This window comes from Prunus persica, chromosome G4, assembly GCF_000346465.2.
Source record: "Prunus persica cultivar Lovell chromosome G4, Prunus_persica_NCBIv2, whole genome shotgun sequence".
Taxonomy (NCBI): domain Eukaryota; kingdom Viridiplantae; phylum Streptophyta; class Magnoliopsida; order Rosales; family Rosaceae; genus Prunus; species Prunus persica.
In genome coordinates, this window is record NC_034012.1 from 545179 (window position 1) to 562071 (window position 16893).

The 16893-nt window shown below is 39.2% G+C and overlaps 2 protein-coding genes and 1 pseudogene across 3 annotated transcripts; 1 reads left to right on the plus strand and 2 right to left on the minus strand.

The window, feature by feature from the left end:
- LOC18779550 (transcription initiation factor IIF subunit alpha) lies at positions 2384 to 7394 on the plus strand. 2 transcript variants are annotated; one of them, XM_007211477.2, is made up of 10 exons: positions 2384 to 2620; positions 2710 to 2887; positions 2987 to 3145; positions 3383 to 3528; positions 4209 to 4576; positions 5244 to 5359; positions 5596 to 5730; positions 6016 to 6234; positions 6320 to 6526; positions 7100 to 7394. In XM_007211477.2, exons 2-10 carry the CDS (start codon positions 2717 to 2719, stop codon positions 7190 to 7192), a joined length of 1614 nt encoding a protein of 537 aa, XP_007211539.1. In that variant the 5' UTR covers positions 2384 to 2620; positions 2710 to 2716; the 3' UTR covers positions 7193 to 7394. The 2 variants fall into 2 exon arrangements, with proteins under 2 accessions (XP_007211539.1, XP_020417068.1); XM_020561479.1 differs by having other exon boundaries at positions 2386 to 2620; positions 6016 to 6219; positions 7100 to 7365.
- Positions 7384 to 8677, minus strand: LOC18778338 (mavicyanin). The gene is made up of 2 exons (XM_007212053.2): positions 8257 to 8677; positions 7384 to 7974 (listed from the first exon to the last, which is right to left on the minus strand). The coding sequence occupies exons 1-2, from the start codon at positions 8441 to 8443 to the stop codon at positions 7592 to 7594; spliced, it is 570 nt and encodes a 189-aa protein (XP_007212115.1). The 5' UTR covers positions 8444 to 8677; the 3' UTR covers positions 7384 to 7591.
- Positions 10020 to 15714, minus strand: LOC18778879 (annotated as a pseudogene).

A 16893-nucleotide genomic window follows, 5' to 3' on the forward strand; every position in this document is an offset into this window, starting at 1 on the left:
GATGCAAACAACATCTTGCACACAATCCATGGTCGTCAGTCTAGCCCTCCAGCTCCTTTGCAAGGCTGGAGGCCTCCACCAGCAGGTATTTACAAAATAAATGTCGATGGGGCAGTCAAATCTGGAGACTCCGTACGAGGGGTTGGGGTGGTCGTCAGAAACGCGAACGGGGAATTCATGGCGGCATGTGTCAGGCGAATTCACGCCAGTTATGGGGCTAGGCAAACGGAGCTTATGGCTACAATAGAGGGCCTGCGTTTTGCTATTGATATGGGCTTTACTGATGCTATTCTAGAAATGGACGCCCAAGATTGCCTTAATAGTATTTTCTCAACAGAGGAGTATAATGGAATTGATGGTCTTTTGCTTGAGGAGGTGAACTATCTACTTAATAATTTTAGAGCAGTCGTCTGTCACTGGACTCCAAGATGCGGTAATAAAGTGGCACACACTTTGGCTCAGTTTGCTTTTCATTGTAATGAATTTGTTACCTGGATTGAGGAAGCACCAAGTTGGTTGCTCCCTGTGCTTGAAGCTGATGTACTCTCTTTGGAGTGTTGAATGAAATTTTGTTTCTCAAAAAAAAAAAAACTTACTTAACTTTCAATTTACTCTTATTTTTCTTTTCTTTTTTTTTTCAAAAAATTAAGAATATAAACTCTTTTTTTTTTACTAATTTCCCTCGTACCGTCTAAATCATCAACATTTCATTCAATTTTTTGTTAAATCATTACATATAAATTTATTTTTTTTAAGACAAAATTAAACAAAAACAAAAACAAACCTATCCCTACCCACAGACGCCCCCCAAAAAAAATCCCCTCTCTTTTTTCCTCCCCTGACTTGACTACCCCTTTCCCACTTGCAGCTCACACCAAGACCCATTCGCAACCCATCCCACCTCCCCACCGTCGCTGCCTCCCCTTTCGCAACTCACCCCCAGACCCACGACCACCCATTTACCCATCACAACCTCCATTCTCCCTCTCAGTAGCCCACCTTCCCACAGCCAACACCCCACAACCATCACACACACACACTCTCTCTCTTCCCCCAAACCCCAGGTCCATCCCCGACTCCCACAAAATCACCCACCTCGCCACAACCCTTCTGCCCCTGGTGCGGTTTTTGATCAAATAGATCTAGGATTTTTTGTATGTTCAAATATATGGTGGTGGTTTTGGTATTGTTGTATGGGATGTGTTCGATTTTGGGGAAGAAGGGGGTTGGTCTGAGGCTTATAGGAAGTGGGGTTGGTAAGTAGAAATTCAGAGGCTTAATAGGAAGTGGGGTTGGTTTGAGGATGACATTCTCTCTACTCTCTTTTTTTTTTTTTTAAATTAATAAAAACTTTATTTGTATCATTATTATTTCAAATTTCAAATTATTTTATTTTATTTTAACATAGAAATGATCAATTTGCCTTCATATTTAAAAGCAAATTAGATGAAATGTTGAGGATTTAGACGGCTGGGGAAAAATTGGCCAAAAAAAGAAGTTCATATCCATCATTTTCTAAAAAACAAAAATAGAGAGTAAATCGAAAGCTAGGTTCAAATTCAATGGGTAAATCACAAGTTACGCCTTTAATTTATTATCTGATTTTGTTTTTAATTAAGGATTTGAATTTATATTTATAGCCAATATCACCCCACCATCAAAATCGTCCAATTTCATCCATAAATCTGTTAAGTAGAGTAGAGTTACATGGGCATACATTTGACTCTATTTTAAGAATATTTTGGTCATTTTCACACCAAACCTCCTTCAATTTTCTCTTTCATTTTTTTGGTTGAAATGGGGGCATTAACCTCTCTTCTCCCTCTCAGCAGCCATAACTACCGCCTCAAAGTCTAGCACCACCAAAATAGAAGGGCAGAAAGAGACCCATAGTGTCATTCCTATTTGGGGCGTGAATTTGGCATGGGGCTTATGATGATGAGGTATTTAATAGCCATATGATAGTCATTATTCCACGGTTGCATTGAACCTCTCAACACACCCCTTAATATAGCCCCTCATTATAGAAGGTCTATAAATTCGGCACTTGAGTTCATTGGGGTCTTGGGATTACAAGAATTCTATAGTGAGGGTCTTATAAATGGCCCTTAAGTGAGATTCTATCTTTTAATTGTTGAATCAAATTAGTTAATTGTTAAATCAAATTAGTTAACCTGATCCAACAGTTAAGAAATATGACTTTACATAATGGCTATATATAAGGCCCTCATTATAGAATGACTCCTTGAGATTATTGGTCATATGTGGGCTGGGTTCGAATGGGCTTGAGCTTAACAGGCAAATTGGGTTTTGTTTTCAGTTTGGATTTCGGACCAAGAAAACAAAAAGCACAGGCCATTTACATTTTAGGCATTGGCGTTAGAGCGGGATCATAATTAATTTGCGGGACCACCAACACGTCTATTGTAGCAGATCACGACTTCTGCGGCACCTGCCAGAAAACGCATACATTTTTCTTCCTCGTTAGTCTTCCGTCCACCCCTAAATCCCATTCCACAACGAAAACAAGAAAACCTATACGAACCAAACGAACTTTCAAATCAAGTTCATAATCGAAACTCGGACATCGTTTGTTTTCAGTCTCGTTTTGAATTAAAAGGTAATTGAATTGTTAGTTTGACTATCTAAAACCCTAGCTAGCTTTTCTGACCATCGTAATATTCTCTGGTAAATTTTGTGGTTTTGAAGGAGAGAAATGTCGGCCGATTTGACGCTGAGATCGTCGTGCAGCGGATGTGGATCGACGTCGGAATTATACGGAAGCAATTGCAAGCACATGACTCTGTGCCTGTCCTGTGGCAAAACCATGGCTGAGAACCGCGCCAAATGCTTTGACTGTGGCGCCATCGTCACTCGCTTAATTCGAGTTCGCTCTCTCTCTATTTGTTATATACATTTATTATATCTATATTCTGGAGAAAAATAGAGTACTGATTTATGTATTTTTCGGCTGTTCCTGAAATAGGAGTATAATGTTCGTGCGAGTACTGTAAACGACAAGAACTACTTCATTGGTAGATTTGTGACTGGGTTGCCAAGTTTTTCGAAGAAGAAAAATGCTGAAAATAAGTGGTCTCTTCACAAGGAAGGACTACAAGGACGCCAACTTTCTGATACCTTGCGGGTAATTCAATTCAATTCAATTTTTTTTCATTCCCTTTGTAACAGAATTTTGGTGTGTGCATTGCACTTCAAATACTCCAAGTTCTTGTGTTTTTTTCTTTTCTATTAATTATGAATCCGCTCGAACTTAAGACAGTTGTGAGATGTTTGATGAACGGACATTGATGCAGTTTGTAGGGTTCAGTGTATTCTTTGTGTTTATCACTTGTTCTTATTACATTAAATTTCGTTTACGTAGGATAAGTACAAGAACAAACCTTGGGTCTTGGAGGATGAAACTGGCCAGTCTCAGTACCAGGGTCATCTTGAAGGTGCACAAACTGCAACATACTACCTACTAATGAGGCAAGGAAAGGAGTTTTCAGCTATTCCTGCTGGTTCTTGGTATGCCTGCTTGGCCTTTCTGTTAGAGCTATTTTCAGTTTGTGGTTAATCATTCATCACTATTAACCGTTAGCATATGCAATAAGATCTAAGTGCTACCCATAGTACGTATTACCTAAAGTTCTGAATAATAGTGAAGGAAGGCAAATAATAAATGGGATTGATAGCCCTGTATGAATTGTCCTCCAATTTATATATATATATATATATATATATATCCAAAATCAACAAATAATTACAGTAAGCATAGAATGAAATAGGTTAGGTAATAAATGTTCTTAGATCAATATAAGTGAAAATTAAAATGCGACAAGACTACAAAGAGCAATTAGGCAATGTCAAATGATCATAATCTATACAAAAACTTAATAGTGACAATCCTGGAAAAAGGGGAACATTTTTAGATCATCATTACTGCAAATGTATTCATATTTGGGTCTGCAGGAGAGTTGTAATTGATTGTCGTCCATTTGTATATGTTTCACAAACAGGAGTTGAATCAATTATTAAACCATCGGAGCACTTGTTTATTAATTAAATTGAGTGTAGAGTTAATCATTAATGAAACTAATAGTCTTGACATGAATACATAGAAGAGCTTTACATAATCACCAATTATGGTTGCAATCGTTTTGTCCATCTACATATCAAAATAAGGTTGTTTTGATAATATCTCTTAGGTTCAACTTCAACAAGGTTGCACAATACAAGCAACTTACATTGGAGGAAGCTGAAGAGAAGATTAAAAATAGGAAAAAGACCGCAGATGGATATGAAAGATGGATGATGAAAGCTGCAAATAATGGAGCTGCTGCATTTGGTGAGGTGGAGAGGTTTGACAAGGATAATAGTGTGACGAGTGGGAAGGGACGGAAAAAAGCTGGTGATGATGATGATGGTGAAGGAAATGTCTCAGATAAAGGTGAGGAGGATGAGGAAGAAGAGTTAGCCCGGAAAAATAGACTGAACAAAAAAGGTGGTGATGATGATGATGATGATGGTGCAAGGGGAGCTGATGCTGACTTGGACGATGATGATGTCGAGAAGGGTAGGCAGTTATTCTTTTCTCTATTTTGCTTTATAAACAATAAATCATGAGCACAATTTCCTTTCTTCCTTGCTAACCTCAATAACTGATACCCAATACCATTGAGGTGATATGAACACAGTCATCTTGGTGATATGAACACAGTCATCTTTCTTCCTTGCTAACCTCTCAATCATCAATACCCAATACAATTATTTATCTCCACAAAGTTTCAGAAAAGTGAAATTCACGATGGTCCTACTTGCCATGGCAAGATGATGCATGTTTAGGCATAATGGGGGCATCCTTTTTACAGTCTTTTTTTATGTATCTCGTGAAAATTAATGGTCATTAGCCATATCTTTCGTAAAGTACTTCATTACTTAATATGTTTGGCTTTACTTGTTAGTTCTATGTTTGGTCATCCATTGGGGAAGCCATATCAATTGGCTTCCTTTTGTTTCATGTGATATGAGGTGCTTTTATGTCTAGCACTTGCATTTTTTTTTCTTAACATGCATGAGAATAGGTTCTCAGAGGGGGGTTATCCTGTGCTATCTCTGTTAAATGAAATTTAAGTCTTGTCTTGATGTCTTCTTTTCGTAAACATGAAATGGGCACTTGATGAAGTCCATTATAACCATGTCTGCATTTATTTATAATTGTCCCCCCCCCCCCTTTGTTGTAGGAGATGATTGGGAGCATGAAGAAATTTTCACTGATGATGATGAAGCTGTTGGCAATAATCCTGAGGAAAGGGAAGATTTGGAACTTGAGGTTCCAGCTCCTCCAGAAATTAAGCAGGTTTGCTGCACACATGTCCCGTAATTGCTTTGTTTGGGGTTCTACATTATGTGTTATGTTGCACTGTGCTCTTCAAGTATATCTTCTGCTAGAAAATACTGATATTTCAAGATATAATGCTTGATGATTTCCATTTTCTGGTGCAACTTGTTTATGCTGTTTTCACAAAGTATGTCAATTTTATACTGGTCCAAGTTCTTTGTAAGTTGTGGCTCTTTGTCCATTTTCTTTCACAGGATGATGAGGATGAGGATGAAGATGACAAGGAGGGCGGACTGAGCAAATCTGGAAAAGAGTTGAAGAAGTTACTTGGGCGAACTGGTGGGCTGGATGATTCAGATGCAGAAGATGACGACGATGACGATGATGATGTAGGTTATTTATTTATTTATCTTTGGGATACTCAATCTTAGTACGTTACATGATAACAACTCAAAGGCTATACTGCCTGCGTCACTTAGTCAGAACTGCTTCCGTTATATGATTATAAATTTTGTCCTGCACTGCATGCATTCTGAAAAGTGATGGGGCATTTATGTTGAAGATACCAATTTGTTTTATGCATTGACTTAGACTTTTTGAAGATTGGTGTTGTACTGTTAAAGTGCATCACAGCTCTTTGTTCACTGATCGGCATTTCCTTTCTGCTTTTCCAGATGGATGATGATATTGGCTTTCCTCAAGCAGCGGCACCAAAGCAAAAGGATGCATCCAAAGAGGAACCATCTGACAACAGTCCCTCAAAACCAGTGCCTTCTGGGTCTGCTCGAGGAACTCCATCTACCGCCAAGTCCGCAAAGGGAAAGAGAAAATTAAGTGCTGATGATGCTAAGACATCTAACAGTGCACCTCCCAAGAAGGTGAAAAGTGAAAATGTATGATTGTTACTAACTTTGTTTTTTTATCAGCTTCGAAACTCCCCATGCTCACTACTGATGATATTCATGTAACCAAAATTAGGAACAAAAAGTTTCCACCAAAGAGGAGCCTGCATCTGCTTCTAAAAGTAGTACACCTTCAAAAGGTACTCCATCGGTAAAAGTGGAGCCAACATCATCAAGTGGACCCGTCACTGAGGAAGAAATCAGGACTGTTTTGGTGCAAAGAACACCAGTCACCACACAAGATCTTGTTGCTAGATTTAAGGCAAGACTCAGATTGCAAGAGGTATGATCTATCATGTGTTTATACTACTGTTTGACTCATTTTCCTGGCTTTTACCTCTTCTGTATAACCCTTGCTGAAAATAACATGTGTGACTGCTGCCGTAGTGTCCATTCAAGCAGACTCTTTATGTGAACGTTAATTGCTTGGTTACATTAGTGACCTTGGATATAGAAAGAGTTTGCATTTGTTTGCAGTATGATACAATCTTTATATGTTCACTCAAAACAAAGAATGATCGGATGTAAGATGGTCCTAAAGAAACACTATGGAAGTTATAAAATGTTCACTCAAAACGAAGAATGATTGGAGGAAAGATGGTCCTAAAGAGATACATTATGGAGAGTTTTAAATGTGTTGCTTCTTTTCGCCCAGATACAAATACTGAAACTGATTGTATTCATGTGTTCCTCTTCTCCATCATGTCAAATGCATATAGTTCATATAATTTCTGCTCGCATATGTTTGAACAACAATTGCGTTGTAATATGGTTTGAATTTGAAGGAACATAGAGACGTGATACTTTTGGAATATGGTAGTTTTGTTCCTATTTGTTCATTCTGTGTGTGGTGCAGGACAAGACAGCTTTTGCTGCGATCCTGAGGAAAATTTCTAAGATACAGAAGACCACCAACGGATCCAGCTATGTTGTGCTGAGAGATAAATGATTGCCACTCACCCCTGCCCCCACCCCGACCCCCGAATATGTAATCAGCCTTCAAACAATACTTCTGAGGCGGCCATGAATTGGATTCTGTCTTTTTTTTTTGTCTTTCCAATTTGTTAGCAATATGGACAATTGCGTGTGTAAATATTTCGAAACTAATTGGCTTCATTTTCCGAATGCATTGTGTGATAGTTTAGCTGAAACAATTTCAACTTTCATTTTCATACTAAAGTAGAATTAATACATAGAAAAATCCAAATTCATATCAATCCTCACCTCTTACTAAATTAGAATTAATACATAACAAAGCTGGCAATCTTCTCTTCTTTTCAGTGGCTCATACAATCCAACACGCGAACAACAAAATACCCCTCACATAATCTTTAAGTCTGACTACTCACTAAATACCCATTACATAACAAAGCAAACCAAATGACAACAAAATGAAACTTGCAGCGGTGAGGCGGGTTGAGCCAGAAGGAGTTGTGGGCCCCGCAGCAGCTGCAGCCAACAGAGAGCTGTTTGGTTTTGCTATTGCTATTTTGGGGTTGGGCGTTTCAGGGTTTTGATAAGATTGAGGCATGACTTGCACGTGCAACTTGAGCCCATTCTTGCAGCTCTCCACGTTACTGCTGGCGAAGTAGCGGAGTCCCTCCTGGTCCATAGAGATGCTATCCAAACCGTCCGTGAACATCCTGATTGGGTTGCCTACATCGCATGACTCGAATTCCTCCTTGCTCTTCACTTCAGCTATGTACCCATGCGCTGCAGAGTAGGCTAACCCTGCCCATCCATAAAAGTCCCCACACAAACAAAAGAGTCTTGTGAGTTGTTGTGAACTTGTGAATGAATGAACAACTGTGTTGAAAATGACTTTCTTCTTTCACCAAAAAAAGAAAATGACATTCTTTCCACTTTACTCTCTCGATTTTCTCGGAAACCAAACAAATGGCTTGGTTAAAAGATGCCAACAAAACGAAAGCAAAGCATAAATAACAAAATTTTAAGCTCTAGAGGGAGAGAGAGAGAGAGAGAGAGAGAGAGAAAGAGAGAAGGAAGACTCACAGATGTTGTCTCCGACCCTGAAAGTTTTGTTGGAGGACCAAGAAGCGAGGTCGGAAGAAGGGTCCCAGCCACGGTCTCCTCCAACGACATGGTGCAGTTGGGCTCCAACCCCACAAATCCCTCCAAGGCTCACAGTGGCCAAAACCACAATCGCCACCACCACCTTCAAACCATATTCTCCAGCCATTATACTCAAGTCTCTCTTTCTCTCTCTCAACCCAAAGAGGTAGCTTAGCGTTGCTTTTATCTCTCTTTTCCTGACCAAAAAGTAAACGCTAAACAGTAGGGACTGGTACAGCAAGAGAGAGAGAGAGAGATAAGGAGAGTGATAAAGTGAAGGGCAAGTAAAGGCGCCTTCTTTCGGTTTTTAGCGGTAGCTAGCTAGCTCTCGTCATCTCATCTCACTAAAACTTGCGAATATTAACTTTCCACGCAACTTCCCTTCTCCCCCGTTCTTAAAAGGACACCCCCAACACACATACAATACAACCAATGGACATGGAGGACACTCAAGACTGAAGGACCGGTGGTTGGTCACATTCGCATCGCATCCATGACTGAAAGACCGTTTGTTTGTTCGCTTCTCTTCTACCCTATAGGGCCCTCCCTCTCTACCACCGGACCACTCTTCCACTGCGATCATTCGCTTTTTTACCAAAATACCCTCTTCATTTGTTTTTGGGACTAATGTGCACCAAGCCTTAAGTGGTCTTGTGTTCTCCATCTCGAAGGTCATAAAGGAAGACGAAAATAGGGTTATGCCGGTACGTTAGTCCCAAAACACCCTCAAATTTACAGACAACTTAATAAATAAATAAAACTAGAGAGAATTGATAAAACAAAGGGCACACTTTATGCGTGACATTAACATGTATAATATATATGTATAGGAATCCGAATATGAAAGACGGTTTGAAATTTGAAGGTTTTTTTTTGGTCTGACCCAAATTTGAAGGTTAGGTGCGTATATATCCTTTCTTCTTCTCCTCTCACCCAACACCGCATGCACCACCAACAAACCAAAGACGCTCTCCCTTTGTATTTGGTACAACAGAACCAAAGAGAAGCTAGCCGCATATATTTCTTTACTTTAACTTCTTGGGACTTTGTAAATATTAATAAAATCAATCCCTGCTGTAAGCTTTTTCTTTTTTTCGAGGTGAATTGATGATGAGAAAGATGAATGAAACCATGCATGGGAATAACTAAAACATGAGCAGATGAATGCACCTTAGACATTTGTCAGTAGTAGAGAAACAGAGAGATCTTTCCATATACAGCAATAATAATAGGATTAAGTAATTAAAACTGAACTGCTGTGAGTGAGATTGCAAACATATTATTCACATCAAAACCCAAAACCAAACCTGATGAAGCAAAACTGGTGTCTTTGACTAAGATTTGACATCTTGGCTGGTAGATGTGCTTATATCATAGTCTTCATCATCACTATCACTTGTCTGTCACTGCCATGATCTCCTCTGAGGCAAAGTACTTACATGTAACGAGGATAACATTGTTTTGCTATTTGCAGCCAATAACACAATGACATGTGAAAAAGTTATCCTACTTGTCATTGTGTTATTGGCCGGGGATAGCAAAAAGTGATATCCCCATGTAAGAGTTTCTGTCCCTCTGAGGGGTTTAAATATGATAATATCAGCTTCTTCAGGCAGTCTAAAGCTTACCTTCTTTTTCAACTTATTATGATTTAAAATTTGGGTTCTGCAGCTTACAGATGTTGAAATATATTGGCCAAGTTTGCTTCATCTGCTGCATTAAGAGGCAGACCAAAAACCTTGCAAGAAGACTTAAGAAACAAGAAGAAAGCACATATCCAAGTGTGCAGGCAGAAAATGCCCCTTTACAATATGACGATACATTTTCATATTACCATTCTTGCATGAATCCTCAATTATCCTGCTTCCTCTGGCTAATTTTGCATACCAACAACATTTACTGAGCTATCGAGTTTCATAGCTTGTAACAAATAATGGACTTTCCCAACTTACCAAGGTGACGTGTTTACTTTTCACTTTGAAGGAGAATAGTTCAGCTTCTTTTCGAGTATCTTGGCCTTCCGAAGAGTAACCAGGGCCTCAGCTTGTTTTACTGCTCGTTTCAAATTTATAGCCTTAACCTTCTCTACCTTGATCTGTTCTTCCAGCTGACTTCTATCTTGGGTTGGGTTATTGCTCATACCGGCATTAACTTTTGAAGGCTCTGGTCTTCCAGGGCCTTGAGATAAAAATGCTAGCATCATCAATTCCAATTGCTTTCAAGGCAGACAGTAGTTGAGGATCAAGAAGACCCTCAACAGAGACAGTAGTTGGATCATGCATATCTTGATCTGTTACATTGTCTCCTTCCTCGTCTGCAACTGGCAGATTGGGATGCTCATGTGACAAACCTGGGACCTTACTTACTGCCAGTGCCAACAGTCCCAGGCATTGCCTCTGGCATAGAACCATTTTCGATCTCTTCAAGCTGACGCTCAAGAATACCGCCTTTCTTCAGTTCTTCTTCAGCATCATCTAATCATCCTTCCCTTCTCAGAGCCAGGGCTTTCTTTTTCAAGCCCAGAAGCTCTTTCTGAATCATTAATTTACTTTTCCTTGCAGGCTTGGAGTTCATGTCTTCCATTGTATTATTAACATTCCATCACCCACCGTAAATGACTTTGATGATTTATCAGCAGTTTGGTTATGAATTGTTGTGCGATCATTTGCAACATTGCCCTCTGGAGAGTCAACGCTTTCGTGGTCCCTTTCAAGTAGCTTTGCCTTCTTTAGCTGGGCCATTGCCTCTGCAACATTACCTGCCCACTTATGAATTAGAGCCCCTCGTTTTAAGGATTGAAGTTCAATTAATAGTGCTTCCCTGTCAACAGCAGCTATATACGCAGGGGTTTCAGGATTCTTAGAATCTTGAGACCACCTAAAGATTGTAAAGCAGCATTTATTTCCGGGTCTTCCATATCCTCGTCTGTCACTTCAAAATTAATATCCAGAATATGATCATCAGCAGCACTAATAAGATGATCAAAATTAAAGCCATCCTCCTGCTCATATTGAATTGAAAATTTTTGTTGTTTGTCATCATTCATCCATACTGCGAATTAATGCAGATAGCTCATCATCAGAATCTTCAGCCTCAGCCAAGAATTCCTGTTCTTCGAGTTCCTTCTCCAAAAATTTAGCTCTCTTTAGTTCCTCCTTGGCTTCTGCAAGTTTCCCCTCACGCTTCAGCATGAGAGCCTTCTTTTATGTGCAACAACCTGGGTTTTGTCAATGGCATTATCACCCTTATTTTTATTGGCCTTTTGTGAGATTTCTCCAAGAAGAGAAGAAAGTTCACCCTATTAAGACTTGCTTGCCTTTTGTCTTCGTCGCGAAGATCCATATTGGACCATCCTAGTTCTTTAAGCTCATTGGAAAGGTCATCTTTTGATTCATTCACTGGAGGAGTGACCTTATTTCTTCTTCCAGATTCTGAAGGCCCATCTTTAGTTTGGCTCTCAGCCACATTGCCAGAGAGTAAAACCTTTTTACGTTCTTTTCTCAAATGTATTTCCAACGCGTCAGCCTGTCTCTCAAGCTCCTTCCCTCTCTTAAACGCTCTTAATGCTTCTGCAGACCTTCCTTATCCTTCCAGAATTTTATAACTTCTTCTTCTCATTGAAAGCTTGCTGACGCAACTCCTCAGGAGAAGCAGATCCATCACAACTCTGTAAATGATTAGGCTCATCAACAGAAAATCTTCTATGTATTTCTCCCACCCCATGGTGGCTGAAATCTTGTTGACTATTTGAACAGATGCACTACTACTGTCCCTCTGCATACTAGCAACCACATTACTGTTAGACTCTTGTCCTGATTCCTTCCTATCATTACCGAGAATTTGGTTCAGAACTTCATCCTCAGGCTTTGATGTCAACTTCAAATTGCCTGCACAGAAAGTTAGAGGTTTGATACAGAAGGAACCATCAAAGGTTAGAGTAATTCAATCTTGTTCTATCTGCCATTAAAATGAGGCAAGTGCAACAAAATCTATCTATACCATAATTCAGCAAAAAACCATGTGGCAGAATCACAAAACTAGCAAAACTGGTGGCAGAATCCCTAAACCCTAAACCCTAAACTAACAACCTTAGAAGGAATCAAGGTGGCACCTCTCCCAGCTCTAGTCTTGTGCCCATGTCTCTCAAAGCGTGCTGCTTCTTCTAGCTTTTCACAAGGCTCACAAATGCGCACAGGCGAATCACATTGCCCGCGTAAAAACATTTTTTGCTGGGTGCAGCTGTTGCAAAACAAGCCCCCACACGTCCGACAATGATGCTGAAATTCCACATTGCATATAACCAAGAATCAGAAAAAGACCCAGAGACTAGAAAGAAATATCACATTCAATCCTAGAATAACCTGCAAATAAGCTTAAGTTGGATAACAAGTCCTTTATATAATTAGAACACATTTCTTTGCACAACACAAACTATAAATCCCCAATACATTCTTAAACTAAATAATCATGGGCCTGTACAAAATAAACAATCTACGGTGTACACAAGGTTGAAAATGGAAAGCCACGAAGCGCAGTATCGAAATCACGGTTGAGTTCACATATAAAATTTAAAAAGCTCAGATTTTAAGGCATGGGTAATGAATAAACAAAAGAACTTGTCAATAACTCATACATGGGTCATTGGATCGGAGATGGAGGGAAGCATAAAAAATGAAGCTTGCGATTGATGAAGGTGAACTGAGAAGTACATCCCTGACAGTGTGAGGCGTCAACCACCCAAGTATTCCCCCTCAGTGATGGCTTTGCCGGCAACCCGATCGTCTCCAACATCTTGACGAAGGTGAATTGAGAAGTACCGCCAGGCGGCTATACGATTGAATATTTAAATAGTACAGCCGGGCGGCTATACTCTAAATATATTCGGATATTTTAATAGTACAGCCGAACGGCTATACACTTTTAGAATATTTTAATAGTATAGCCAGTCGGCTACACTCTAAACATATTCGATCTTTAATCGTACCGCCGCACGGCTATACTCTTTTCGAATATTTTAACAGTATAGCCGCCCGGCTATACAAAAAATATATTCGGATATTTATGTAGTACAGCCGCACGGCTATACCCTTTACCAAAATATATTCGGATATTTAATAGTATGGCCGCGCGGCTATACTCTTTTTGAATATTTTAATAGTATAGCCGCTCGGCTGTACGCTTAAAAAATATTTGGATATTTAAATAGTTTGGCCGGGCGGCTATACTCTGGAAATATGTTGGGATATTTAAATAGTACAGCCGGTCGGCTCTACGGTTTTCGAATATTTTAACAGTATAGCCGCGCGGCTGCACTCTTGAGATAGTAAAGCCGCGCGGCTATACCCTGGAAATATATTTGGATATTTAAATAGTACAGCGATACTCTTGAAATATATTCGGATATTTTAATAGAAACAGTATCGCCTTTTGGCTGTACTATTTTTCAAATTTTTTTTCCACCCTGCGTATGGTTGAAAACTTGAACTTGTCCGAGTCCCACCGAACTGGGCGTTGGTGATTCGAACCTTTGCGAGAAAGGGAGCTTCTATCAAGCACATAAGGCAGACCTCTGTGATTTTGCGCTTGTCAGCTGGTGTGGTGGCACCTATAGACTTTGATTGATGATAATGGAATAAAAACTTGAAAACTGTAGAATGATGAATCTCCTGGAACATCATCCTTCTTATCACCTTGTCAATTAAATTGATATGCAAGAACATAAGGTGTTCGACCCACCATGTTGTTGAGAGCAGTTGGTTTTCTTTTCAGATTATGACTGCTCCTTGCACTTGAAAACTGGAAACTCAGACACAATTGCTTGTAACAAATGGGCAAAAAAGCTTGGCTATGAGGCAGTCCAGGATTTTCTCCAATATCTGGAGAAATTGAGGCAGGAAGTAAATCTTGGCATTGCTTTAGAGCTACTACAAGCCATGTCCAAAAGCTGATCCCTTCAAGAGATTTCTCTGTTTCGGATAGTATGTTGGGTCTTCCAGAGACCAGAGCCATCGCCATCCATCTCCATGAAATGTGCTATGCAGTATATAGTATAAGACTAGGTTGTGCCATTATTTTAACAGAACCTTGCCATGAGCTCCAGGAAAGTCATGGAATATCACTTTTAGGCTCCTCGATGTACACTTCAGTATACCAAATAATTTGCTAAATCTACCGGAGAAAGACGCCAACGTTTTCTGCAAATATACATGAGTTCATGTGAACTTTATGCATACAACTTGTGCTCCTAATTAAATGAAAATCGACTGCGCTCTCTCTCTCTCTCTCTCTCTCTCTCTCTCTCTCTCTCTCTCTCTCTCTCTCTCTCCATTTGGATTTGGTACAATAGAAACAAGCCACATATATTTCTTTACTTACCTTATTGGTATATATTAATAAAATCAATCCCTGCTGTAAGTTTTTTTCTTTTTTTGGAGGTGAATTGATGATGAGCAGGATGAATGAAGTAGCTAAAACCATGCATAGGAATAACTAAAATATGTGCAGATGGATGCACCTTAGACATTTGTCAGTAGTAGAGAAACAAAGAGATCTTCCATATATAGCAATAATAATAGGATTAAGTAGGGCCTCATGCTATAATTAAAACTGAGCTGCTGTGAGTGAGATTGAAATTATTGAAGGAGAATTTTGCAAACAAATTATTCACATCAAAATCCAAAACCAAACATGATGAAGCAAAACTGTTGTCTTTGACTAAGATTTGACATCTTGGCTGGTAGATGTTCTTATATCATAGTCTTCATCATCACTATCACTGTCTGTCACTGCCATGATCTCCTCTGAGGGGTAAAATATGATAATATCAGCTTCTTCAGGCAGTCTAAAGCTTACCTTCTTTTTCATCTTATCATTAATCTGATCGTTCTTGACGAATCTCTCCAGACAGATGCTGTCTCTTGCTTTAGAGTCTAAAGGCGCTGCTGCCGTAGGAACATGATCAGCTGGTAATTTAGATGAAGAAGAAGATGCAGGGTGCACCCTTCTAGAATGGGGTCTAAACACATACAATTCACCTCCAGTGATATTGTAATTATCTGGCTTCTTCATGCCACGATGGCCAGGAGAAGCTAAGAGCCATTCTTCGAGTGTGGTCAACCTGGTCCCACTCCCAGATGCTCCTCCTCCTCCTCCAGTATTATTATTATTATTATTATAATTATTATTATTATTATTTTGAATCTTGTTCCTCTCTGGGGTCAATGGTCTCTTCCTTTTCTTCTTCTCTGCTTTCACTTTTAAGCACTCTGGTTTCAGCAACTCCATACAGGACGGTCCAGCTGGACTTGAATTACCATCACCTCCTCCTGCCTGCTGCGGTCTCTGTGTAGCAGCTGATGATGATGATGAGCGCTTGAATGTGCTCAGATTAGCTCCCATTTCGATCACTTGTCCCTCTCGTAACAAATAATAATTAATTGAAGGAAACTAGAAGTTTACTCATGGATTTGAAAATATATCCATGATGAGAAATGCCATGACTGAGTGCAAATTGGGGGGTTTTAAAAGAAATTTTGAGACGGAGAGGCCTAGAAGATTAATGTTGCTCATGAACACAATGAAAAGCTTAGGTTACGTCAACTTGGTGTTGTTATGTCATATGTGTGTGCTTTATCCATATGTTACATATATATATATATATATATATATATATAATTCTATATGTGTGTGCGCGTGCGCGTGCGCGCATGTGAGTTGAATTTCATGCTACCATGATCATCATCAATTGGCAGGCTATCTGTATTCTAATCTAATACACACAAGAACCACCGCAGGTAGCTTGGCCTATCCTTCATCTTAGTAAGCCAAGTTAACACACCGCCCAATTACAAGTTGGATTTCAGATTTTGACAAAAATGGCGGTAAAAGCAATGATCTACGTTAAGAAAATACATAACTACACAGGTATGCAAGACAACTTTGATACTTGAATTTTCTCTTTCCTTGGGATCTGGAGATGATGATATATCGAACTCATCAGTATCTTCGTCGTCTTTTAGTACGTAGAGATCATTTGGTTTTCGATTAGAGAATCCAATTGCTATTGGACGTTGCATCTGAGTGGTGGCCGTAAATATTTGTTTAATAATATTCATATTTATAGATGGTATGAATGGGATTTGGAAAATGAAGGGCATTAATTTGGTCGAGTTCATTTTGTCTTCATGGTCAATATTGCATGTATCATCACATCACATCACATTCACATATAATATGTTGTGGTTGGTCTCGCATTCTCTTTACCTATGTCGTCTGTTGTGTTTTCTTGTTGACATACATGATGCAAGCATCAAAAGTTCCCTTCTTTTCCTCTGTTGTTGATGTTTCTCATTTAGGTAAAGAAATTTCTCGGTGTGACCGTAACGCCATGTAGATTTATAATACTATTATGTAACAGTGTGATAATCGCAGGACAGACTTCAATTATACAATATTTATAACGTATTGATACATTATTAACAATATCGATATAAAATTGGACAAGAGCAAATAATTTTTTATGCTAAATGTGTTTGGTTTTTTATGAGTGACATGAATGAAAAAGATTATGGGCCTTAG